Genomic DNA, 27,664 nt, shown 5'->3' with positions numbered 1-27,664 from the left:
AAACTAAAAGTACTGTATAAATACAAATGTTGTTGGGTTGTGACGTTCTTCCATGTTCAAAAATGCAAGTGATTGTGGATGTGGGCAAATTCCATACATATGATTCCAAGCACGATCGCAAGAAAAAAAAAGAAAAAAAAAAAAAACCTAAAGAAATGTCAATTCTGAATCAATGCCATGTCAATGCCATGCCTGAATCAATGCCATGTAGAATTAAGACAGTTCTGAAGGCGAAAGGGGGTCAAAACACAGTATTAGTATGGTGTTCCTAATAATCCTTTAGGTGAGTGTAGGGCAGACAGGGTTGTAACACTTTTTGCTTCAGCATCTGTAGCCTAACTCACTGAATTTTTTAGCTAAAGTGCTCAAACTTTTATACAAAGTACCCACCATACGTTGTAACACATGCTGGGGTAAGTTGTAACAATTAGACAAAAAAACTGCATGTAGCGCTAGCGGGATGGTTGTGTTACAACCTACCCCACCCCATTCATCCATTATTTAGCTAGCTATATTAGCTGAAATTAACTGTTTAAAAATGCATCACATTTTGCCTGAGAAAGTGTTTAAGTACTAAACTAAATACAGTTTTAGTAAAAAAAGAAAAAAACATTCTTACCTAAAAATCTCTTTTTTTCTTCTTTATAAAATCTGCATGTACAAAGCCTTGACAACAATTCAGATAGGATCTGTGAGGAAGTGTGTAAACTGAAATGATCAGAGGAATCATATTTCCCTTATTGGTGGTGTCACAGCCCTCCCCATGTTACAAACATTCCCGTTTTCAATTCATTTTTAGCACTGTGTCTGGCTGGAAAATCACACTTTTACAAATTTTACAAACTTTTTTTTTATTCAATTACTTTGTATATTGTTGTTCATGGTGATTTCAATACATGTCAGTGTTTTATTTTTAAAGACATTCGATTCCCAATGTAAAATCTGGATCCAGAAGTTTTCAGTTGAGAACTGACACATAACTATTTTTGCCTATGCAATATTTATGCAATTAGCCTTTGGAAATTGTGCAGGGGAAAAAAAGTAAACATTGTGTTGTTTTTCTCTTAGGGCAGTACAAAGACCAACAAATAGTCAAATGAAGCACAAGGGTATGAGTCAACGTGGAAAATCACTGAAATTTTTACCATCGCTCCACTCATGTTATTCATGAATGGGCTACTGTTCTCATGGTGAACAAATTTGTGCTCGATTGCTTTCCCCTGACAACGCACAAGAAAGCATAATGATAAAGCCTACGTCTTTTTATATTTACGCATACCAGAAATAAAAGAAAAAAAATGTTTACACGAGCTCGTCAGACATATGCATCTATTTGAGTAGAAAACAAAATAGTTTTACTTACTTGCTATCGCGGCAGGCTGGTTAATCGACAGCAGAAAGCATCGCTAATGTTATCCTGCTCTGAACATTTGATGTGGAGACGTTTTATCGCTCTATCGCTAAATATATACACCGCGGGACTCTTGATAAATGACATTAAATTATCGATAAAAAGTAAGCATTGGATTAGCGATAGGATTTAAACAGAAACCAGTTATACTGCATGATATTACAATAGTTAGTTAGCATCTCTAGCTACAGGTCCACAGTCATGACGCTAACGTACATTGCTAACTGACCTAAGAGAAATAACTGTTAACCAGGATGCCGTTTTACTTTCTTTAAGCGATAAACTAAAATCCACTGTTGAATATAAACACGCTGGACTAACTTACTTTGATATTTTGTTTTGACGCGGAAATTGTTTTGAGAATAACTTAGCCTATTTAGCTTTGTGCAGCTGCTGTTTATTTGAAAGCATCAGGCTTGAATCTCATGTAAAGTATATGAGTATGTGATAGATGTGAGGAAGAGCTCAATGCCGTGTGTGCTGGAGGATGATGCGGATGAGCTGGATGATCACAGTCATTAACAGAAGAATGATGAAGATCCTGATCGCCCTCGCTCTCATTGCTTACATCGCCTGTGAGTACATTACAATAACTGACACACTGACATGAGATGAAACATATAGCCTACGTACTGGCTGGCTGTCTGTCTGCTCTAACGTTACTTTGTTTCTACGATAATGGGAAGCTTGGAAATATTTCCTAAATAATGTACTTTAATAATGGAAAGTTAAGGAAATGTATATTTCGCCTCCCTCCCAAATAGTTTTGAGTACCATATTTCAGCCCATTGGCCCAACTGAAGCATGGTATTTTAATGGCACTTCATAGAAGACCTTGGTACATGTCAGACATGTCATGGTATTCCTAAGGTACATACTTGTATTACCCCACCACAAACAAACAAAAAATAATGTGGTAACGTTAGTTTGCAAGGTTCCCAAAGTCAATCAAATCAATTAAAGGTGCTCTAAGCGATGTTGGGTGAAGGCACTTCTTGTTGACGTTCAAAGTAATAAGGAGGCTAGCTCGACCCTCACTCCTCCTCCTCCTCAATTTCGGATTGGAAGCCCTTCTGCCGGCGGAGTTCTCGCCACCTTTTGAATGCTTTTCCGATGTAAATTCGGGACTTTGCGCATTCTTTCTCCTTTTCCCTCTTCTTTGTTATTTGTTCATCAGAACGTCGTCTCTTTGGTCGTGTGTCGGCCATATCAAAATTCTCAAGAATATACATTTTTAACGTTAGTCGTTGTTGTTGTCTAGGACATTTCTCCTCTAGCTAACTTCCCTCTTCATGCTTCTCTCTCCTCCACTCCCCACACCCCCTTCATGTGCACACACACTAACCCCCCAACCCCCACCCCCAAATCATTCTTGTCGGTTATTGGCTGGAACACTGTTTATTATGTTTCGTGGTCCAGGCTGGGCCAGTTTGTTTTTCTTGCCGTTTGTGGAGCCTGGGCTGTCTACAGAGATCGCGTTTTTTTTACAGTGTGTTCAGGAGACAGGCAGCTATGTGATAGTGAGGAGATGTTTGCTGTATGTGACAAAAAATGTTTTGGCCTAAAAAACGTGTGACATCGCTTAGAGCACCTTTAATTTTAAAATTGTGATCGCCAGGCCTTTAAAATTATAAAACAATGTATTTCCTTCTTAAAATTATTTAGTTTTTGAGTGCAGCCAGTGTTATTTTAGTGTACATTGTTGTGTTTTTATTAAGATTCTAAATAAATTTTTTATATCTGTTTGCATTTTAATTTCGTTAAAGGTTTAGTAATTTTGTTGTGTAGGCTATTGCCATTTTTATTAGGCTAGTTTAAAAAAAGTGTTTTATTAATATTTATACTACAGGGCTGTTGAATGCTTGAATCTGATTGGTTGAAGAACGTTCTAAGGTGTGCATTATTTTCAGGGAAACGCACAGCTAAAGTAGTTCCAGGCAGGTCTTGACCGCATTACAGTTCCATATCACTTCGCGTAGTCAACTGTAATAACGGAAAATAGGATACAATTCATAACAAGAAAAAACATGCAGCCCCATGCGCTTGATCTGCAATTTTCAATGTCTAGCTTCACAATCAATGGAAACATGCAGTTTAATTTTAATAAATAAAGTATATAGGCCCAGGCTATCTATAATCAGTAGAAAATTAAACTGAATATAGGCTAAATAAATGGATAGTCCTGCAGCACGGATTTTTATTGCAGATAATATATAACAAATAAATAATTATTGATAGGCCTACTTGTTAAAATGGCTTTGTGTTTCATTTATTTGGCTAGTCTGTCATCTGTCAATAATATAAAAAAGAATGAACAAATTAATTATAACGAATTGAATTAATAAATAAATAATAATATTGACGCACATGCTTTTCTGTCTCATTATTGCAACATCTCTCTCTAATAACTGCATTAATAACTGCATAAAGCCGGGGACACACTTTAAGGCCGGTTATGAATGTAATTTGATACTTATGACTGATCATGACCAAACGCGTGTTCAGCGCGTTCAGTCTGTGTTCAGAGTCGGTGTTTAAAATATGCTGCGGTCGATGAAAACAGTCAGAGAATGTGTCAGCTAGTCGTGTGTCCCCAGCATGAGTCTGCTATCAGTGGCTCAAACCTCCGTTACTAACTCTAAAATGACGTTTTGGAATTAGCAACGGAGGCATTGGTTTAGATGCGTAAGAAATTAGTCCTACATACAAGAGCGTTTTAATGACAACAACTTTACAAACGTCTCGAAATACATAATCTGAACAATGTTTCGAGGTGTGGTAACTGTAGTATAAGCGGAATAATTGACTTCAGGCCGTTGAATTATTAGAAAAATAATGCACACCGACAGAGCCGGTTCTAGACATTAGGAGGCCCTAGGCAAAATTCATGTTGGAGGCCCCCCACCCCCAATAAAAAAAACACTTGAAACAAATATGATTCCTAACCTTTTTATTTATACAACATTTAATTTTAAAAGCAGTATATTTTTACTTACACAGTACATAAGTTTGGACACATTACTATTTTTAATGTTTTTGAAAGAAGTCTCTTATGCTCATCAAGCCTGGATTTATTTGATCAAAAATACAGAAAAATAATATAGTGAAATATTATTAAAATTTTAAATAATGGTTTTCTATTTTACTATACTTTATATTTCTGTGATGCAAAGCTGAATTTAGTGTCAAGTGATCATTCTGATTTATTATCAAATGTTAGAAAGGGTGCTTAATATTTATTTTATAATCTGTGATACTTTTTTTCAGGATTTTTGATTATTAAAAAGTTGTTTTAAAAAAGTCTTCACTATCATTTTTTATATATTTAACACATCCTTGCTGAATATTCCTGTTTTTTTTCTGTATTTTTGATCAAATAAATGCAGGCTTGTAGAGCATTATAATAAACTTCTTTCAAAAAACATTAAAAATAGTAATGGGTCCAGACTTTTACCGGTAGCCTACTGTATGTACATATTAATCAAACTTTATCTAAGGTAATCTCTTTTTTGTTTAATGAAGATGTTATTGTTGTTGTTGTTATTTTGCTGTTTTATTCAATTTATTCACAGTTCCAGAATCCCACTTCAGTAAATGAGCATAAGTGCTTTTATATCGCATTGCTACTTTAAATATGCTATACACAAATCAAGTGGAAGAGAAAGACACGATCGCTACTGAGCAGAAGAAAATGTATAAACTGATATTATTGGCGTAATGTCAGGGTATAATCTAATCATCAGCAGAATTTAGAAGATAGACCCATGAGATCCTTTATTTGAAACATTTAAAAATGTTGTAGTGTGTTGGCTTTTTAACTTAGAATACAGACGCCTTGTCTTTTAATTTTGTAGCTTTTTTACTAGTCAGCTCCCGACGCGATGTTATTCATTCATTGTACGCGCAAATTCAAAGCGTCGCGTCTGGGCACGTTAATGACGCTCGCGCTCTTTTAAACTCGTAATAAAGCGGTGAATGATTTTTACAGAAATGACGCTGATCTACAGGACAAGTTTATATTTAGAATACATTGCAATCACTCCAAAATAGATGACGACAACTCACACACCTGCATTTTGAGCTGTGCTTCTTTGTGTGCTTAGGCTTTTGCCTCGCAGCACCTGATGGATGCGTTCGTTACACATACTTTCAGAAGCCGGCACCCGCTTTGTAACGGACACATTAATTGGTTTAACTGCAGTAATGTAACAGTCTATGGTGAAGATAAACATCGTCACTATTTTTAGTTAATTAATAAATATTGAAATAAATTGTAGATAGGATATTTTTACATTATATTATTATTTTTTTTTTTTGTCCCTCTGTCTGGGCCCCATCCCGCCAATCGGGCCCTAGGCACGTGCCTAGTTTGCCTTTGCGTTAATCCGGCTCTGCACACCGAGGTGTAACGGCCACTCCGCTTCGCGTCGTGACCGCATTACCACCTCGGGTGTGCATTATTTTTCTAATAATTCAACGGCCTGTCGTCAATTATTCCTTACTTATTTCAAATTTAGTTAGCCTAATTGCAATACATCAACATCAAGTAAAAAAAATATATAAGTTGAGAAAATAGCCCATCTAATTGCCAACTATTTGGAATAAATCAAGTTTATAATTTATTTCAGTTATATTTAATTTCAAATAATGGAAATTATTTTTATGGTTTTAGTATTACCTTACTATAATAACCCTGCTGCAGTCTTCCTTGTTCGCATCAACAACATGAATAATCATGATCATTTTTGTTAACTCTTTCTATTTCTTTCTTTCTCTCTCTCTCTCTGTTTGACCCTCATATCTGTGTTGGTAAATGGGCTGACCAATATTAAAGTGCTGGCTAGCTGGGAGTTTTTTAGCAGCTGTTACTGTTTTGGCAGTGTCATAATTACATGTTCTTGGACTTTGCATCAGGCTTTGCATGTATCGATATGTCTGCAACTGCTTTACAGCATTTAAATGTAACCCATTTGCTTCTCATTCCTCTTTTCTTTTTTTTTCTTTTTTATCACTGAGGACATTGAACTCATTTAGTCAAGCTCATTAATTATATCTAAACTGTGTAGATAAAGTGTGCTGTTGAGTTTGTGTGTTTGTCTCCCTTAGAGTTAGAGAGGGTTGTTGCTGTTGTTAACCTATTTTTGGATCTGTGATATGAAATGGTCAACTTTGTTGTGACAGCTCTAGGGCAAGTTGCAGATAATCTTCCATGGGTCACAACACCAATAATAATCCAATAAAAACATTTCCCAATTATTCCAATGACCTTCGTCTAGCAGACACACAATTAGATGAAGAATCTGACCGACTTTATTAGCTTTGGTTGGAGGACAAGCATAATACATGAAAAATGAGATTGGAACATTTCAGTGTGTGATAAGCTCTCTTTATGAATTAAATCAGAGAGAGTATTATGTAGCCATCATTGGCCTGTATAAATGTATTATTATGTTGTGCACTGCATAGGCTAAACCATGTTAGTGTACTTTGAGCCACTTAAGTTAAAGCCCCTTTTCTATCTTCTCACTAGTGTTGTTACGATACTGGAATGTCCTACTTCGATATGATACATTGAAAAATATCGATATTCAATACCATTTTCAATGCCACGGGGGATATGTACTGCTATTCAGATCATTTATAAAAAATTTTTTTTGATAATTTGGCTAATGAATTGGCTCCGAAGTACAAGACAGGGTGGGTTTAGTGTGCATTAAGGGCGCTGTATTTTGGCATTTTTAAGACATGGGACAGTCTTGCACACTTCCTTCCTGTCGCGTGCACTCGCTCTCAAGTGGCCAAGACCGCAAGTGTGGGTATTTAGACAGTGCAAGTCTTCTGATAAGGACATAAAGCCTAATCGCTCTTTCGATTTTTGTTTGTTTGACAGCAATGGTGCAAAATACGACATTAAAGACCTTTATGAGAAGTTTAAATATATTTTTTCGGCCGCTGGTGGCGGTCAATGTTGGTGGAAAAAAGGACCAGGGCTCCAGACTAACTTTTTTTATTAGGAGCGCTGTAGCCCCTGACTTAAAATTTTAGGAGCGCAAGCAGAAAATTTAGGGGCACACCTTCACATTTTCCCCATAAATAACTATTACAGACAAATGCTTTGATAATAAATAGATTAAGCGTACAGAAATTATGGTGCAGTTTTATTTTAAGATCACAGGGCTCCAGACTAACATCTGAGGGCCGCGGCTCTAAGTTCTACAGAAAGTATTTGGTAGCACTGTGGGATGACAAAGCACTGAGCTAAATTTGAGGTGTATAGATAAAGTTAAATTTAATTATTATCCTTCATAATGTCTTAATATTATTTCAAAAGCAAAATGAGTGACAAAATAGATATTAGGGAGTGAAAATAGCCAATAAGCACCCTCAGCAGCTGTTTACAATGGTAATTTAGTCTTCTTTTTTTAAAAAAAAATAAGTGTGAGTTTTCCTACTTCTTGAAACTTTCAGTTTTATAAATAGAGACAATCTTTAAAGGATGAACAAAAATGTTTTGGTCGACACATAAAAAAAATATATATATATTTTAATAGGATATAGTTTTGAAGTGCTGTAAAAAGATGTGTAGGCTACTTTCATAACCACAGTATACCATAGTTATAGTTATGTCTGGTTCAGAATACGCAATTTTTTTGTCTGTTACTATAGTCAATGTATCAGATTACACGATTTCGAGTCTCGACTCCTAAAAATCTTGTCATGTCCTGGACAAGAAACATTGTCAGACTACACATTGCTTTACGACCAGTCATCTCGAGCCGTCTCACACACATATTCACTCGCACATGTACACACGCACGCACACACTCTCTCACTCTCTCTCGCTCGCTCGCTCACTCACTCACTCACTTGCGCGCGCGCGCGCGCACACACACACACACACACTCATTCACTCGGAACCCTTCATGGAGGACCGTTAAAAAAAATAATTGTTGTGATGTCGTAAACAAAGCATCGCAGACGCGACGTCGGTTGTCGCCCACTATGAACGAGATGAAATTTACTGGTCGCACATGTGCGACTGGATGTAAAATTTAGTCGCACACTCTCAAATTTTGGTCGCAAAATGCGACCATTTGGTCGCAGTCTGGAGCCCTGAGGACACTGATACAGCCGTCGGCCTACATCTGATCATGAACGCAATGACTCAATGTGTTATTCTGATACACAGAAGACAATGATGTAGACTGAAAATGCAAAGAAGACTGGATAAAAAAAGGAACTATGACGTTATGTGTTAAAGGGCCGGTCAGACTACACTTTTCGTTCCATTGACTTCCATTCATACGCATGCGTATGCGTCAGACCACAATCTACCTGTGAAGACGTGTGACAGGTAGATAGATACGTCACGGCGTGACTTGGCTGAATTAATAGAACGATATTTTTGCACTAAAGTCGAGTATATTGTATTGTATGTTTTTAAAATTGTATTACTTTTTGTTAGTTGAATTCATGAAAAGACGCTGCAGAGCATGACATCATATATCACGACCAATAGCTCTGTAAAAAAAGATCTTTTTTTAAATCAAAACAACATAGGCCTATTTGCTTTGTTCATGATAGTTGTTAGCAGTCTATAGTGGTAAGATTTTTGTGAGTTTGTTGTCATAGGGTTATATTTTTTTAAATACATCAAGGTGCCCCCATTTTCACAAACATATAATTCGCAAACATGCAGCTCATATTTATTTAATTAAATCACAGTCTTTGTAATGGTGCTTTTTTTTTTAGAAGAAGTAATTTTATAAGATTTATCTTTCAGTCACCCACTAATGATTTGCATGTTAATCCTGAGAAAGATCAATGTATGACAAAGAAGGAGACCAGTGACCAGCTGAGGTTTCCATGAGGCTTTATGGGGTCAATGCTGTGAAGTGTTGGTTGTGTCCAAAGCCCCAGAGATGGAGATTAAAGCAGGAGACAGGATCAGAGAAAATCAATCGGCTAATGGTCAGTGCTCTGGCTATCTCTTAGTAAAGCACAGCAGTGCGCACAGCATGAGCACTCACAACCAGGACACATATCTTTAAACATTCTGCACCATAGAGCAGAAAGTCACCAGAAGGCCACAGAACTTTGTGTTTATAAGACCATAGAGGCTTAGCTTTTTCACTAGAAAAATAACGATTTCCTTTCCTTCTAACATTCCCTTTACTTTGCCTGTGCAATGTGCTTAGATCCTGAGAGACATAAGGGACATCACGCACCACTATTGGTAATACTCGCACATTTTTCCCTTCTGACAATTTCCTCTTCACTAATGCAATCCATTCATCTCCTCCATGCTAAATGAACACAGTCTTTGCTACAGCCCCAGAACACCTGACTTTTAGAGTTTTCATTGACATCAAAAAAGCCCATCTGAGTTGTCATTACATTCAAATTCCTACAAGAAACCGTAACCTAGTTTCCTGGCTGGTAAGGAATACAGGGGATTCGACCTAGTTATGGAATTGCATATGATGCAGTTCCTTTCAAAATTAGTTTGTTATTAAGATTGCATTAAGATGTTTTTTGTCCCATTTGTTAGAGCCATTTAGGGGATTTACAGGGATTTATTTTCACTAAAATCTGTTTGTTTGGGTCACTCTTATTTAGGTTTTGTCTTTTTCCTAACCTGCTGATGCCATCCCTGTCTTTCCCCTGTCCATGCTCCACATCTCTAAAGGATTCGATGCCCTTTATGGGATAATCCTCTCAAAAACAGCCTGACTTTTGTGCCAGCTTCAATCTGCAGTAAATTACCGGTTTGGCCACATCGTCATTCTGGCTGTATATGTATAACTTTAAATGTGAAGTTAGAGCCCTATGAAATAAATTTTGTGTTGTTTTTCTTATTATTAAAAAAAAATATTTACAATATTATATATTTACAAGCAACTATTTTTTTTCAAAAACAGGAGAAATACCTTGTATCACTAAATATAAGATCATTTAAAACCATTATTATTATTGGATTTTTTAATCAATTAATCACATATGAAACTGTGCATACAATTCCTTAACAGCATGGGAACATTATACAAATATTTGACTTGCACTTCACCTTAGGAGCTTAAGCAAGATTCTTAATGCATCACTATACGCTTTTTAATTCTAGCTTTAATATATTTACACCACAAATGCGCCGTATAAAGTGAAGTACAGTACGATCTAAGAAGAGCTCTTCATCTGTATCTGTACAAATTTATAAGCAAGCATATTCATGTCCCCAGCACTTTTTACCATGGTCGATATTGTCCCCACCACTTTTTTAAACATCTGGCTGCACGGATGCACCTAATACAAAAGATACACCTCTAGTTGATTAGCAATTCATTCATTTATGTTAAATAAGAGGCTAACTGGTGCTGGAATGTGTTGTTTTTAAAATCATGACGAGTGCTTGTTGCCACTGTTATTAGAGGCAGAAGGCAACAGTGTTCTCTTGGCACTCGTGCTTCACAAACAAGCTCTTCAATCTAGCATAATAGGCTGTTGTGGAGATTTGCTCTATTCGTTCTGGTGGAATCACCAAACAAAATACACACAAACGTGTCCCTGCTCTTTTTAATCACTGATGAACATATTTGGTTTTAATGAGAAAAAAAAAGAAGAACTTGGCCCCTATACGATGGTGGATTAGGACCCACAACCTTTGGCACACTTAAAAATTCAACCACCAGTCCATTAGGACAAACAAATCTTTAATGTGAATCTACATATTTAAACTATCACTTGGGTTCTGTGTTAATAAATGAAATTCAATGTACTACTGAAATTATTTCTGGACATCATAATGTTATTTTTTGTACATTTATTATCATACATTTCTGATATAACCAGCAATCTCCACCCCCACCCCACAACACACATACACTCCTGTCCCACCCACTTTTTAAAACAAAGATTTTGGGAAACAAAGAGTTGCATAACAGAGGTTTGCTTTTTATAAATCATTTTATTATTCTTATTTTGTGAAGTATTCTACTTTACAGAGTCAATTTTTTTTGTCACAATTTCTTCAAGTGAAACAGAGCTTGTAGGGTGTTTTCACACTTGTAGCCCTGTTCGTTTTGTCCAGACCCTCCTAAAAAACATTTAGTCCTGTTCCGCTTAGCGTGCACATAGCATTTTAACACAGAACCTAAAGATACCTAACCTAAAAGCACAGGGATGTTCACAACCTGTACGTATTTCGCGACTGTAAGCTTGCCCTCGATCAGCCCAAAGCCGGCATCCGACCATCGCGGAAGGTCTTTACGTGTTACTGTCTTTTCTCGAGGCAGAGTATTTTTTGATTAAATGGAATACATTTGACTATGTATTCTCTCGTTATTTCATCTGACTCCATAAATCAGGGGTGTCAAACTCAGTTCCTGGAGGGCCACAGCCCTGCAGAGTTTAGCTTCAACCCTAATTAAACACATCTGATCAGCTAATCAAGTCCTTCAGGCTTATTTGAAAACTGCAGGTGTGTGTGTGTTGAAGCAGGGTTGGAACAAAACTCTGTAGGGCTGTGGCCCTCCAGGAACTGAGTTTGACACCTGTGCCATAATGAAAAGGTTTTAATGATATCTGTGCATCATTAAATGTGAGCGAATGTTTGACACTTCTTTTTAACTCTTTAATGAAAATAATGTCAAAGACATGTAACAATTGATTATGTTAGGTAAATGTATCATGCCAATTTCAGAATCAATTCAAAGATAATCAATACAAAACATCAAAAGCTCTGGATTAAAGAGAAGAGATGTGAACCCGACATTAGGAAATACATGATGCTGAATTCTTTGAGGTCCTTCAACATCATGGGCTCATCTGAGTAACAGAAGGCCCCGAATCCCCTGCTGCATTTCATTATATAGCCAGAACCTTTCACACGGAAACATCTGAATTTGCATTCAGAGTTGACACCTTTGGGTGTAGGGAGACCATTTGTCTTGAGACCAACCCCTCCTTGTGTGCCAGTTATCCCTAAACTATTAAAAACCTTATTACCTTTTGTTTTACTTATTTGGAAATGAGACATTTGTACCAGTCACCCTGAAACATTTCAAATGATATTAAATATGTATAATACTCGATGTTATATCATTCACATTCAACTATATATTCTTGAGTGAGTTTTTGGTGATCTTCGCATGGGGGGGAAGGAGAGGGGGGGTGAGGGAAAGAGATGTAGATTAGGATGACTCAGAGGTGAGACTTTCGTCTCGATAGTGCACGAGGGGGAGTTCAAATGTTAATTTCCAGAGAGGTCCTTTGTCCTCTCAGGGTTTGGTCGCTCTTCAACCAGACTGTCCGGCATCTCCTAATTTCTCAATTCTTACACGACGGAACATACCGAACATTCAAACATTCAGTGTACTGGGCTAAATGTGCTCGTTGTATGTGCTTAGTCTGCATATGATGGTATTTTGACCAGCTGAGAACTCTTGAAGAGCTTATACACTGTTATCCTGGACAAGTTGAATCTACTTAAAAAAATGGAGCAAACTGGTTGCCTTAAAAAAATTAAGTAATGGTAACTTAAAAATTCAAGTTAATTTAACTTAAAATGTTTTGTAATATCAATTACTTTGCAGTTATTACACATAGTTTAAGTTCAATGTACTAGCCCAGATACCTAAAAAATTGGAGTGAACTGGTTGCCCTAAAAAAAAAAAGTAATGTGTACTTGATAACTTGAGTAAACTTAACTTAAATTAAAAAAAGCAAGCAAACAACATTAGAACATTTTTTCCCCTCTTTTTATTTCAATTGAAATCTTTTCATTTCAATATACAACACACAGTGAAGAAACATCATTGATCATCCTCAAGTTTAAGAGGTTTCAAACTTATAAGTAATAAGAGTGTCTCTACTCAGAAACAAGTAGAGTTAATAATCTTTAAAAAAATGCTTGAAAGAGGCAAAATGTGTGAACAATTCAGAGATTTTTTTTTCCATAAAACAACTGTATATGTATACAGATAACATTAACATAGTTTGCATTCACTTACATTCTTTCAAAAACAAAAGTTATGATCTTCACTTGAACAACACATTTTCTTAGAGTCCCAAGATTTACCTGCTTTTCTTTTTCAGGGGACCTGTACAATTATTTGCCAAATTGTACATCCTGCAGATATAGTCTGCTAAACTATCAGTGTGAGGAAACATGTTATTTTCAAAGTGCAACAGTGACTACGTTTACATGCAGCCAATAACCCGTTCAAAACCGGGATATTAGCAATAACCCGGTCGCGCACGGCCATGTAAACACCGGTAAAAACCCGAATATGCTCATATCCCGGTTTTTAAAAACCCGGATATGTTCCCTGGGGTACCCCTTTTCTAACCCGAATATTTGGTCATGTAAACGCGTATCGGCATATCCCCATCAAAAGGAACATTGATTTGTGTTCTGCGCATGTTCTATTCGCAAGGAATCTTGGTCTTTTGAGTAGAGACGGCGCATACAAAACCCCGCGTGCAGTATACCGGAAGTAAACAAGAAGTAGAGGTAAACATGGCGAGACGCAGCACAGCACCACACTTTTGGAGCGAGGGGGAAAGAGCAAACAAAGGCGATCGCTATCTGCCCCGAACTATTCATTATCCGTGTGCTGCTGCTGTTGTTGTTGTCTTTGGATACAGGAAGAAGAATCGGAAATGACGCATATTGCGTCTTAAGGTTGTCCGTACATCCAGACGCTAACCGTGCGTCGCCGTTTACATCGGGATATGCCAATTGATTACAAATTCCATGTATACAGGAGTAACTCTCTCTGCTCACGCATGTAAACGGGTTATTCCGAATGTTTCAGAAACCCAAATAGTGACCTTAACCCGACCATAACCCGAATATTGACAGCTTGTAAACGTAGTGAGTGCAAAGTTTCTAAGATCAGAAGGCAGAACTACGGACCTACATCAAAACAAAAAACTTTGGTTTGAATAACCAAACTTTATAGTAGCATGTCATTTCTTGGACAAAATGTAACCTGGGGCTTTTTTTTCACAGTACAGTGAATATTAAAAAGTAACAATAAAAAAAAAAAGAAAAAGTAGACATTCAGATGTCTTGTGTAGAGGAAGCCCCGTTACACTGTAACTGCCAGATTTTTTAAAGATTGAATTTTAGGTGTCCGCTCACCCTTTCCCAAGTTAAGAAATACCTGCTGGATGAAGTGGAAAGTGTTTTTCATGTACTTCGGATAGTCCAAGTGCAGGGCATAAATGAGTCCGAAGAGAAGACAGAAGGCCTGGGGCAGGTTTTCCAGTTCCATCACTAAGCTCCCTTCCAAGATGATGTGCACTCTGAAAGGGTTTAGCTGTGGACTTTCTGAATCCAGGCAGAGGATTCCCAATGGAATTTGGTGGTACGAGTCCTTGTCATTGACATCCTAACAAAGAAACAGATTGACAAGACATTATCATGCCAGTTAGATAATACTGTGTTGTCAACTAAAATTCAATCATTAGTATATCCAGCTAAAAATGAAAATCACCATACAATGTAAACTACACTGAAATGCATTTAAAAAAAACAATACCAGTCTTAAACGAGTTCTTCGTTAACTGGATATTTTACACACTTTCAGCCCCAGTTGTGCACAAACTTTTTTGGTTAGCTGCCAAGCCACATTCACTGCTGTTTTGCTACCAATACTTGTAATGTATAAATCCATTTATGGTAGCATTGTCCTTCAAACTCAAAAGACATTGGTAAAAGGTATTACTTTCAGTTGTACTTAAAGGCTTCGTTCACGCAGAAATTAAAATTCTGTCATTAATTACTCACCCTCATGTCATTCCAAACCTGTAAGACTTTCGTTCATCTTCAGAACACAAATCAAGATCTTTTTTGTGTTTTCTGTCCCTCCATTGACAGTCTGCAAAACTATCACTTTCAAGATCTATAAAGGTAGTAAAGACCTCATTAAAGTAATCCATATAACTCCAGTGGTTTAACCTAAATTTTATGAAGCAATGTGAATGCTTGGTGTGCACCAAAAAAAAAAAAAGTATATCTCCAATGCACATTCACAAGAGCACCATTACGCATGGTTAAACCACTGGAGTCACATGGATTACTTTAATGATGTCTTTATAACCTTTCTAGGGCTTGGAAGTGGTAGTTGTGTAGACTGTCACTGAAGGGACAAACAGAAAGCCCTCAGATTTCATTAAAAAGATCTTCATTTGTGTTTGGAAGATGAACAAAAGTCTTACAGGTTTAGTAGGACATGACGGTAATTAATGACATAATTTTTATTTCTGGGTTAACTAATCCTTTAAACTGCAGAAAAAAAATATTTTATTTTGAGCCTATTTTACTTTTGTAGACAAATATTTTCAGTTTTTCATATCATTAACCATCATTACAGATATTCAAAAATGTTAAAAATACTGAAAATAAAAGTCTGGGAGATACTGATTAAATGATTCGCACACAGGCCACATTAATGGTACCAGTAACATTTAAAGCCTATTAATAACTTACAGAGCAGGTCTTAAAGAATGCAGAAGGGTCATCCCCCAAAATGCAGTCCACGAAGGCAAAGGGACCTAACATCTGTTGGCTTTGTGGTCTGGAAGATATTGAAGTTTGTTAGGGATGCTCGCATGTATGAACCAAATTACTGACCTTTCCCCAAATTTGTCAGATTTTGGGTAATAAAGAACAGGGCAAGACAAGATGACAAACAGGAAAGGAGAGAGGAGAGAAAAGGGAGAGAACGGAGGGGTAAAGGAAAAAAGATGAAACAAGAAAAGTGGAAGAGTATAGTGGAGAGGACAGGAGAGAAATTTTTTTTTGAGATTTAAAAATGGAAAGAAAAAGAAAGAAAAAAAGTCCAGAGGAAAGAGGAGAGACAAGACTGATGTAGACAAGTAAACCCACCTTTGTCTGACCTAAAAGCTAAAAGCTGGCCGGCGAGACCTTTCTTCTTCCTGGAGATTTCCATCAGATTTGGAGAGTAATGATCAAGTGAATCAAAGAAGTTCTCTCCGAGATTTTTCCCCACCACTCTGTTGAACTCATAATAAACCTAAATAAAGGTCAAATAAAACATAGCAAACCATATGGCTTACCGTCACCACATCTATGACCACAATGCTTCATGATTTCAGTCACAGTTTGTGACATAAGTGGTCATAAATACCCATTTTCATTTATACATATATGTTTATTCAAATACTCAAGTTAAAAAACAAAAACTTACCTGGCTTTCTGTAAACAGAGATGGCCATCGAAGAACCATCTTGCTGATGTCAGGCTTTTCATTGACAACTTTTCTGTGCAAACGTCATGTCCATGTGTTTCTTAACAAGGGATCTATTTGTCTTTTTCTTTTTCATTTCATTGACAAGGACCTGACAAACTCCTTTCAGGTTTTCAGCTAAGAAATGTATTTCCCCTTTCTTTGGCTTCTTGATGTCTTTGTTGGGAGGGTTGTCATCTGTAGTGTGCCTCCCACGTATACCTCCATTCACAGTGACTTCAAGTCGACCCAGCTGCCGCATTTTGTTCCTATAATTTAAACTGTTTTTCCATCCTTCCCAACCAGAGGATGAGCCTTGCTCTTTCAGACATGGGTGTGATTGTACTAAGGCTTTTGCAACAGCTTCAAATTCCTTTGTTGGATATGCTTTAAATTTATCCATGGTCTCAGCCAGCTTCTCAAGAATATCATGCTTTATCTCTTTCATTACTTTCAGATTTGTTCCATTCCATCCTTCAGATACAGCAGGTTACCTTGACGAAGTCGATACTCGACATCAACAGAAAATTTCGTAATGTTAAATATATCTGGCCACTGAGAACTTCTATCCAGAGAGGAATTGGACAGGATCTCAGTGTCTGCCTGGCTGCTTGTTTCACTAAAACATTCAGTTTCTGCAGGAATTGGTGTGAGATTAATTACAGGGATGATTTTGATGGTTGGTTTTTCTGGAAGCTCAGAGATATCTGTAAGATTGTCATGCGTTGCTGTTATGTGCACAGCTGAACACCACAGACTGTCCAGGCGCCTTTTGCGTTCCGTCAACATTACATTATCAATTAAGATTTGAAAATTGATATTTGCATTTGTGATTCGATTCAGAATCGTCCGCATCGCGATGCATATATTTTATCCCCCACGCATAGCATACCATGATCCATGTCATGTGTGTTTGACTATGTACTAGATGAAACTGCGCCGCTCACAGTTAATGGTCTGATTATAGAATGGTATATTTAATGATGTTATATTAATTATAAGTGATACATCTTACATTATTTAGATCAGTAGTTCTCAGGCTTTTCCATTATTTTATGCTGTACTAAAATTTGTGGACACTCATCATTGGGGTTTTTAATTGATATTAACCCTATGGGGTCAGAGGTATTTTCTGGGCCCTGGAGATGTTTCATCCTGACATTTGTGCTTATTTTTGTTACTTATAACATTTTCATGGCTAAAGTTTGATTACACTGTATGCAGTACAATCTCTGCTACGATAATGTGTAAAATATTGTAGTTTTGAGAAAAAAATTTTTTTGAATTTTTTTTTTTTTTTAAGTCACTGAAATAAGGCAACAAAACCCATATTGAATATTTGTTCACAAGACTTTTGAAAACTGGATCTTGTAGCCTTGATTTTTTTGCTTCAAAACAATGTGAAAATCATCCTGCTCATTCACATAAAACAATGATTTCAGATTTGTAAGAAATGTTTTGTGTCAGAAAGGCTGTATGCAAGAAGATGTTAATGATCATGAATATTGAATATGAATGAATATGAATATTTGTTTCACACCTGGCAAGACAAAATCCCTCCCCTAATTGCCTGTTGCGATGTTTGTCTGTTATAGGACAACTTAGTTTGAATAAACGAGCAGACACTGATTAGCTACTTGATCACCTAAATTAAAAAAAATAAATTAATGTTTGTGTAGTGTTCAATGTTGTTATCAATAGAGATACGCGGATGGGGTATTATTTCATCCGCAACCGCATCACAAAACTCATCATCCGCACCAACGTTTTTTGACCAGATTTCAAAGCCACACCCGCCCGCCATCCGCTGATTGTTTTGCGGTCTATGGACGATGCAATGCTCTGCTGATGCGAGCCGCAAGAAAGCCCTTGTCTCTTCTAGAAAGGGTGCAGCAAAGATATTTAATGCTAATGAATGAGGCATAGGCCTACGCTGAGTTTCATTCATTTACGATGAGATGCGCTCTAGTTCACAATGCAATGCAAGTGAACGCGGCACACCGGCGCCTCCATGTCACGGTTATTATATTGTCTGCAATATTTGCTTTTTATTTATTAAATACATGCAATTGGTTGATGAAACATTTATTAAAATTAAGATACAATTTGTACAAAACAAAATTCGCTTTAAAGAAAGGCTTTCTACAAAGCAAAACTTAATAAAGTGGTAAAAATCATGTCTGACGATTTACTAAAGAAAACTTCATTAAGTGGTAAAAACCATGTCTCCCGATATATTTAGCATCTTATGATCCTATCTTTTTTTACAATTGGTTTTGAGCTAAAATGTAATACACATCATATATATATAAACACTGTATATGTTTCTTTTATCAAACATGTTTGGGGCCAGTCAAGGGGTAATTAAACTGCACGATCAGTTATCGGTAATGATACGTTGTTTATTATTGCAAATGTTTATTGCTAATGTTTATTATTGCAAATGTTTTTCATTTGTTTAATAAATCTCATAATGATGGCACATCACTATATCATAGTTTTATTTCTATCTCAAATGATTGGCGATTGGTCAGGGGTACTTGGCAAAGAATCAAATACAGTTGGAAACAACGTAGACCATTAATAACACAGACTGTTAACAATTGTTTTTAATTAGTATTTAAACATTTTCTATGATCAAAAATGTTTGTAAAAAATATTTTAATAACACTGTTTTGGCGGTTATAGAGTTCTAATGACGGTGTTCAACTATCAAGCCAAAACCGTGTCTAAAGTCTTGGCTGAGTATTAACTAAAGCTCAGGTTAATGAATGTATTACTGTTAGGGGTGTGACGGTTAGTCGCCTATATAACCGTGAGTCATATAGGCGACTAACCGTCACACCCCTAACAGTAATACATTCATTAACCTGAGCTTTAGTTAATACTCAGCCAAGACTTTAGACACATAACTGCAATCACTTACACATATTATGTAGTCCGAGCATCACTAGAGACCCCAAAACCAGGGTGGAGAAATTCAGAAAGATGAATTTGGGTCATGTGGAATGCTACTTTGAGAAATGACTGTTCCAGTTTTTTTTTTTTTTTTTGATCCCTAAAGAGGCCCCAGGTTCACAAAGAGAGTGAGAGTGACCTTGACAAACTAGTCCTACGCTGCTGCCTACCTGCCCCAAAACAAAATTTTCACGCCCACTTACTGGCAGCACTAAAAATAATTCAGCCTCTACAACTAAGGACTTGACCAGATTTAATTGGGCATTTAAAGTCTTTATTATTTTATTTCCTGTTCACTTTCAGAAACTTTAATTTCTAAAAGTTGTTGCGATATGGACAAAATCCATACAGTCTCTTTCACTTTTCCAAATGGGCCGAAACCAATGAGGAAGTAAAGGGCAAATTATATAAAAGAGAGAGAGAATCAAAAAGTGCAGGTTATTTAAGTGGGACACATGCTGCCTGAAGGCCAGTCGCTGTTATTTGTTGCTGGACTTTCTGTGTGCACTGACTGGGTGCGATCGCAAAGTGACAGAGAAATTGAGCTCTGCACGGTTCGTCTGCCTGGTGCAACATAACTCCAACCTGTTTCACCTGCCACAGGTATTAACACTGATGTTCATCATCTTTTAAAGGGGCATTTCACCCATTTGAACATTGCTTTTTATTTAAAGTGGGTCATATATGTAGTCGAAATGTAAAAGAAATTTTGAATTTGGTGCCTTTGTGACCGAGAAAAGACAAAAAATAACTTCAGGACGCATTTGTATGAAAGACAACAACTCCCACAATGCACCACATTGCACAGCTCCGCAAGCCACTCCCACTAATCCAGAAAGCGCATATCTGCCTATAAGAGAAATCACTCTTCCGTCTACAAGTCTAGCTACCACCAGAGCTTGAAATTAATTTCACATTCACACAAAATGTCTAGTTAGTTGGCGAACTCATTAGTGTATTACTCCTCGTTTGTATTTCTTTCGAAAAGGTGAATTATTGCATGGTAGCCTACCTGGATGTTCAGTCAGAACATTATGCGGTGCGAAACTAGGAAACTTGTTCACAACACAAACGTCTGATTCAAAGATTTCGTCCAGGAGAAATTGTCATCGTTGAAATTCTTTGCCGCAGACGGACTCTATCTCTGTGTTCGTAGCGGTTCGTAGTTGCATAGTGAGATCACCGGCGCCACCGGTCCGCCCTAACCCGAGCCAGTCCGGGCTCCTCGTCCGCGGCAGGCAGGTCTTCTGCCTCGGCTGCTCTTCGCTATAATGCGGCTTGTAAAGGTAGCCACAGACACCTGATTCAAGCATCAGACTCCCGAAATCCTCTTCATCTAGTCTATATCATATGGAGCACTCTCCTCCGCTATTGTCATAACTTTACATCATTCTGTCTCCACAGCGCCTGTTAGCTTAGCTTCAAACAAGATGGAGGATATTGCTTTCAGTTTCAGAGCGTAAAGTCCCACCCACTGATCTGTAATAGGTCTGTAGCGTGAGCGGGTCCCACCCCCTGGGAAAGATGAGGAACTAGTGCTTGTAGTCTCAACAGAAATCCCCCCCCTCTTACACTTCCTCCTACAATGACGCAAAATGACGATTTTTGCGTCATTGTAGGAGGAAGTGTAAGAGGTAAATAACAGATTTCTCCCATCTCAGGGGAAAATGAGAGAGTGTTGCACGACCATTCAATAGAATGACTGGATTTCTAACAATGCAAAGCTTAATGCAAATGGGTGAAGTGTCCCTTTAACCCCACGCCATGTTTCCAAACTCTTTTCCAGGCCCTGAAGGTTCTGTGGTGTGGCCGCAACTCAGCCTCCTTCACGCAGTCAACACTCACACACATACATACATACATACAGTGGGGAGAACAAGTATTTGACACACTGCCGATTTTGCAGGTTTTCCTACTTACAAAGCATGTAGAGGTCTGTAATTTTTATCATAGGTACACTTCAACTGTGAGAGACGGAATCTAAAACAAAAATCCAGAATGATTTTTTAATTAATTAATTTGCATTTTATTGCATGACATAAGTATTTGATCACCTACCAACCAGTAAGAATTCCGGTTCTCACAGACCTGTTAGTTTTTCTTTAAGAAGCCCTCCTGTTTTCCACTCATTACCTGTATTAACTGCACCTGTTTGAACTCGTTACCTGTATAAAAGACACCTGTCCACTCACTCAATCAAACAGACACCAACCTCTCCACAATGGCCAAGACCAGAGAGCTGTGTAAGGACAATTGTAGACTTGCACAGGGCTGGGATGGGCTACAGGACAATAGGCAAGCAGTTTGGTGAGAAGGCAACAACTGTTGGTGCAATTATTAGAAAATGGAAGAAGTTCAAGATGACGGTCAATCTCCCTCGTTCTGGGGCACCAACCATGCAAGATCTCTCCTCGTGGGGCATCAATGATCATGAGGAAGGTGAGGGATCAGCCCAGAACTACACGGCAGGACCTGGTCAATGACCTGAAGAGAGCTGGGACCACCATTAGTAACACACTACGCCGTCATGGATTAAAATCCTGCAGCGCACACAAGGTCCCCCTGCTCAAGCCAGCGCATGTCCAGGCCCGTCTGAAGTTTGCCAATGACCATCTGGATGATCCAGAGGAGGAATGGGAGAAGGTCATGTGGTCTGATGAGACAAAAATAGAGCTTTTTGGTCTAAACTCCACTCGCCGTGTTTGGAGGAAGAAGAAGGATGAGTACAACCCCAAGAACACCATCCCAACCGTGAAGCATGGAGGACGAAACATCATTCTTTGGGGATGCTTTTCTGCAAAGGGGACAGGACAACTGCACCGTACCATGCCATGTATCGCGAGATCTTGGCCAACAACCTCCTTCCCTCAGTAAGAGCATTGAAGATGGGTCGTGGCTGGGTCTTCCAGCATGACAACGACCCGAAACACACAGCCAGGGCAACTAAGCAGTGGCTCCGTAAGAAGCATCTCAAGGTCCTGGAGTGGCCTAGCCAGTCTCCAGACCTGAACCCAATAGAAAATCTTTGGAGGGAGCTGAAAGTCCGTATTGCCCAGTGACAGCCTGAAGGATCTGGAGAAGGTCTGTATGGAGGAGTGAGCCGAAATCTCTGCTGCAGTGTGTGCAAACCTGGTCTAGAACTACAGGAAACGTATGATCTCTGTAATTGCAAATAAAACCAAATATTAAGTTCTGCTTTTCTGATGTATCAAATACTTATGTCATGCAATAAAATGGTAATTAATTACTTAAAAATCATACAATGTGTTTTTCTGGATTTTTGTTTTAGATTCTGTCACTCACAATTAAAGAGTACCTATGATAAACATTACAGACCTCTACATGCTTTGTAAGTGGGTAAACCTGCAAAATCGGCAGTGTATCAAATACTTGTTCTCCCCACTGTACGTACACACACAACGAGTGAGTCAATTGTTGTGTGTTGTAATTATTTTCTTTCTTGTCCCCCCCCCCCTTCTCTTTTGTTGAAATTGAATACTTTCTACAAAAAAGAAAAGAACTTCATTTGTTTTGAGACGTTTTGTGACTCAAGTTACTCTTTTTGGTGAAATCAAATTAAAGTATGAAATGAACTTTAGCAGCCATCTCCTAGGTATTGTTTGTGTTTTCAATGGGTTTTTTTTTTTGGTCATTTGAGACATTGTGTAACTCTTTTTTTTAATTTTGTTTTCTTAACACTTTTTGATCTGGAAACCTTCAAAGTGTATATATAATAATATATTCAAATTTTAATAAATATATATATATATATATTGAAAAATTGCATTTTTGCATTCTTTCTTCATTCGTACAATCAGTCATCATAAGAATAGGGCTCTTTACACTTGAAATAGTCTATCCTGGGTCATTCTAAACCCCGGGTAAATGGAATCCTGGGTTATCTTGCTTTACGTTTCGCACTTTTCAAAATTTACCTAGAGTTAAAAACGAATCCTGGGCTTTTACAAGGTGACGTTTCACACTGTACATTCCTGGGTTAATGTCTTTATTTGCATATGCACCAGTGTCACTGACTGGACAGACACTGCATGTGACCTGTTTACATAAAGGCTCTGCACGTCCTCATATTACACATTGATGACTGTACGATCAAGGTTTTTTCTGAATTAACTTTTTGAACTATAAAGGTATGAAAAATGAAACCATTGTCGCGTTTGCCATCGTCATTTGCCATTTTTTCCTATCAAACGCAGAAACGACTGTTTATATGCATCACGCATTGTTTCCGTGACTGCCCAAGACGTGAATATAAGGCACATGATTGGTGGTTGGTTGCTAAGCATCTAGTCTTAACATTCTTAACACTGCATCATTTCACACTGTACAAGTTTGGCACTGCAATGCAGAGCAAGAGCAGGTTTCATAACCCTGGTTAAAAAGTGGTGCTAACCTACCTTTTAAATTACAAGTGTGAAATGTTCCTTTACCCAGGGTTAAAAGCAGGGTTAAGAAAGACGATAACCCGGGGTTAAGCGCAATGTGAAAAGCCCTAATGTCTACTTTCACCATGAACCTACAATTTGGATTCAATTCCATTTTCTTCAGCAGTTGTACTTAAACATAAATTTGATGAGAACATTTCATGGAAGCATTTAATAGAGGGCTCCAGTGCTATTTGCAAGGCAATATGCTGATAAAAAAAGTTCAGGACTCCAGGAAGAGAAGGGAAAAAGTAAAAAAAAACATTGCACACAATGCAAAATGATAAAATTGGATATTATCCACTGGAATTATCCAACATATGGTGTCCAGATAGGCAAACATGGAATCACGGTAAGAAACATTTATTTTGCTGTTTACATCAGCTTCTCTGTATGTTTTGGAATGACAAATGGGTGTTTATAATGCTAGAGGTTCATTTTAATTTTGGACAGTCATTTTGGCAACATATTTTATATCCAAGTTTGACTACGGAAATCTTGAGGCCATGGGACGTGTCTGAATGTTTATTGATAAGCAAAGCAGTACCGTCCTTCGTTTCAGCGGAAGTTTATGAAAATGGACTCTTTTTGTCCTTTGCCGTCTTCTGATGCCCTGTGGCTTTCCAGTTTCCATCTTTCACTGTCTGTCCTCCACTGTCTGTCTTTAACTGTCTCTCTATTGATGTATCTATTGAACTCAGGCAAGACAACCAATCCCGTGACGTCACAGGTTGTCGTATTGCAAGATGGCGGCGCCCTTGCTACAAAATGCTAAAAATGCTACTATTTTAAAAATCTGTCATGTCATTCCAAACCTGTATTAGTTTCTTCTGAGGAACACAAAAGTAGAAAACAGTTGCATTACAACAATTTTCCTCGTCGATTGAAACAGTCTCCCAATCAGGTTTCTGGTTCTACCCCCCTCAAATAGATTGTGTGATTCAGATTATTTTTTTTGCCTTTCATATTTGCATTGGCATGGCATCAGGTGGCACACAGCAAGCTGGCCATGCACAAAACAGCCTGCCGTAAATCACGCTACACCCAGGAATTTGCGGTGACAGCAGCAAGGCCTCTGGGAAAGAACTGGCCAGATTGGAAACACAGGGATTTGCATAATTACCTCTCCAACTCTCTTCTGGAGAGCATGTTTTCGGTTTACACTCACCTTTTGCCTTAGATTCCTCTTCTATCGTACTCTGTCTTTTTCTTTTTTTTCTTTTTTTTTTGATCAAGTTCACCCCCTCGTTTGAAACAAAGAACAGTTATCTGCTGTTGACGAAACTCACCTGGGGCAAGTGTGCAGGGAGGATGGTTTGTTATTTATGGTTGTGATTTTCTCTTGCTCAATTCCTACTCAGCTGTTTGATGTGTATTGGCAGGTGTGAGTAAATTGTCTTTGCGATATGTATCCTTGTGCATGTTCTAGAGACGAATGAGTAAAGGGCAGATGTTTATATTATTAATGTAATAATAATAATGATTTATTTATTAAGGTTGGACCTCACATACCCAATTCAGATTATTTTTTTCTACATGCTTGTACTTTGATTAGATAGTTTATTGATTGCCTAGAGCCAACGGTGCTGAACACACCGAAAAACTAAGCCAACCAACGCACAGAAACGGCCCGTCATTGCCCGTCCCGATCTTAAAGAGGTACTTGATTGTGATCATTACATATATCATGTTAATATTGTTAATAGATGTTGAACTTTTATTAGGCTATATCATTTATGTGAGTGCGTTTGTTCGTATTGCCTTTGAGATTGGAGCAGACTTGACTTAAAAACTGCCTCTCCTTACATTTACATTTATTCATTTAGCTGACGCTTTTATCCAAAGCGACTTACAATTGCTATATATGTCAGAGGTCGCACGCCTCTGGACTAGGGGTTAAGTGTCTTGCTCAGGGACACATTGGTGTCTCACAGTGGATTCGAACCCGGGTCTCTCACACCAAAGGCATGTGTCTTATCCATTGCGCCACAACCACCACTCCTTGCATCTTTAAAGGCCCATAAAGCACTAAACTACTTGTTTGAGATTTTAACAGGTGTGTATGTGTTGCACATTATAAAAGACAATGTTAGCATCAGTTAATTAATTGCAGGAGAAAACTGGTTAATTTTGAGCTTTTGAGCTATTTTCATCTTCTGGGTTTAAAATCTACCTTGTGCCACATTATAGTACATCAGCGATAATTATTCATTAGACTGCGTGTTCTTATCCTATGAGAGACATATTTTTCACGCCAGCATGTGTTGCTTTCCCTGTAGACGCTTCAAACTGTGAGATCATCGTGAATAGTAGAGATGCTTTCATGAATTTCAAGTGTCGAGTGTTTGTTTTCATTTTGTAAGAGTTTCTGCGTGGCATCTTTAGAGCTTGGTGTAACCGATCAAACGGCATATAAATGCTGAAAAACTTTTAAAAACTGCTACATTCAAATATTATCGATGTAGAGTGTAAAAGCAAACGGCTGTGCATTTAGCCTATGTGTGCGTTTGAATCATAGGGTGTATTTTACTGTGAGCTTACAAAACCTTTGTTTAATATATTTGTTCATCTTGATCTGTGCAGTGGTGAATTGCAGCACATATATGTGGGGGGACCTTTGATGCTTTTAACTCAGTGAGAGCAAAAAAAAAAAAAACGGATTCAGAATGCGTTGTGTTGTCTGTCTCCCCCTTTTCCTCTCCACTTCGCAGCTTAACACGGCCAGTTTTTTGTTTTTGTAGCATTTTTTTAAAACTGCGGTGAGAACTAAACTGTGCTAAAATAGGGGGGTTCATGACCCTTTAAACAAACATTTTCACTTGCATGTACTCTCTGCTATAAATATTGGACATGAACTGTATTTTGATAACACATATTTTCACTTTTCCCCTGAAAAGACTTATTAGCACCTGCTTAAGGGTCTAAAGCCCGGGACACACCAAGCCGATGTAAAAAATACTCAAGGCGACAAGACTCGTTCTCGAAGCTGAACAGCCAATCAGAGTTCTTTCTCTCACCGACGGCCCTACACTCATTCAAAATGCGGAATTGGCCCAAAATAGCCGACCGGCGCTCAAAAACGGCCTGACATTGCTAGACCGTCGACTTGGTGTGTCCCGGCCTTAACAGCTTGACTGTGTATTTATTAACAATGTTGTAATGGGTATGAATGTAAAAATGTGTCTTTGTGTATTGAGAATCAATGTTATAGGTTTGGTACTGATGTCTCATGTCTTCTTCTTTTAGCTGTCTGGGGAACCTACACAAATATGAGGTAATTATGATATATTTTGTTCTTGTATTTGCAAGCTCAGTCTGCTGCTAAAAAATTGAGCTCTTCTGTAAATGTTGAAAAATCCAGAAGATGTCAGATATACCAATCGTTCTGCACAGATGCACTTCCTGCATACTTGTGTGTCGACGGGATGTCTATTACAGAATCCCAAAAAAACCCACACTGGCAGGATATCTTTTTTCAGGTGCAGCTAGTGTCTTGCTTCTGTCTGTCAATTCATTCGACATGATTTTGTGTGATAAGTACACACTGTGTCTTCTTTTTTCTATTTTGTGATGGCTGGCAACAAGCGCCAATATTGACCATT

General features: G+C 37.9%; 1 protein-coding gene across 2 annotated transcripts in view; it reads left to right on the top strand.

Annotated features, from left to right (window-relative positions):
* Positions 1 to 1,386: 1,386 nt before the first annotated feature.
* The window catches only part of uxs1 (UDP-glucuronate decarboxylase 1), an 89,926-nt gene continuing 63,648 nt past the window's right edge, over positions 1,387 to 27,664 (top strand). Inside the window, exons 1-3 of one of the 2 annotated variants that reach the window (XM_081369281.1) lie at positions 1,390 to 1,515; positions 1,863 to 1,986; positions 27,309 to 27,336. In XM_081369281.1, the coding sequence (XP_081225407.1) occupies positions 1,899 to 1,986; positions 27,309 to 27,336 (116 nt within the window). In that variant the 5' untranslated portion in view covers positions 1,390 to 1,515; positions 1,863 to 1,898. Of the gene's footprint in view, positions 1,987 to 27,308; positions 27,337 to 27,664 lie in introns of both variants that reach the window. The other variant, XM_081369280.1, reaches the window with a different exon arrangement.

The sequence above is a fragment of the Scardinius erythrophthalmus genome (assembly GCF_964197995.2).
Source record: "Scardinius erythrophthalmus genome assembly, chromosome: 6".
Taxonomy (NCBI): Eukaryota; Metazoa; Chordata; class Actinopteri; order Cypriniformes; family Leuciscidae; genus Scardinius; species Scardinius erythrophthalmus.
The sequence above is the reverse complement of the archived record's forward strand: the minus strand, read 5'-3'. Positions and strand labels throughout refer to the sequence as shown.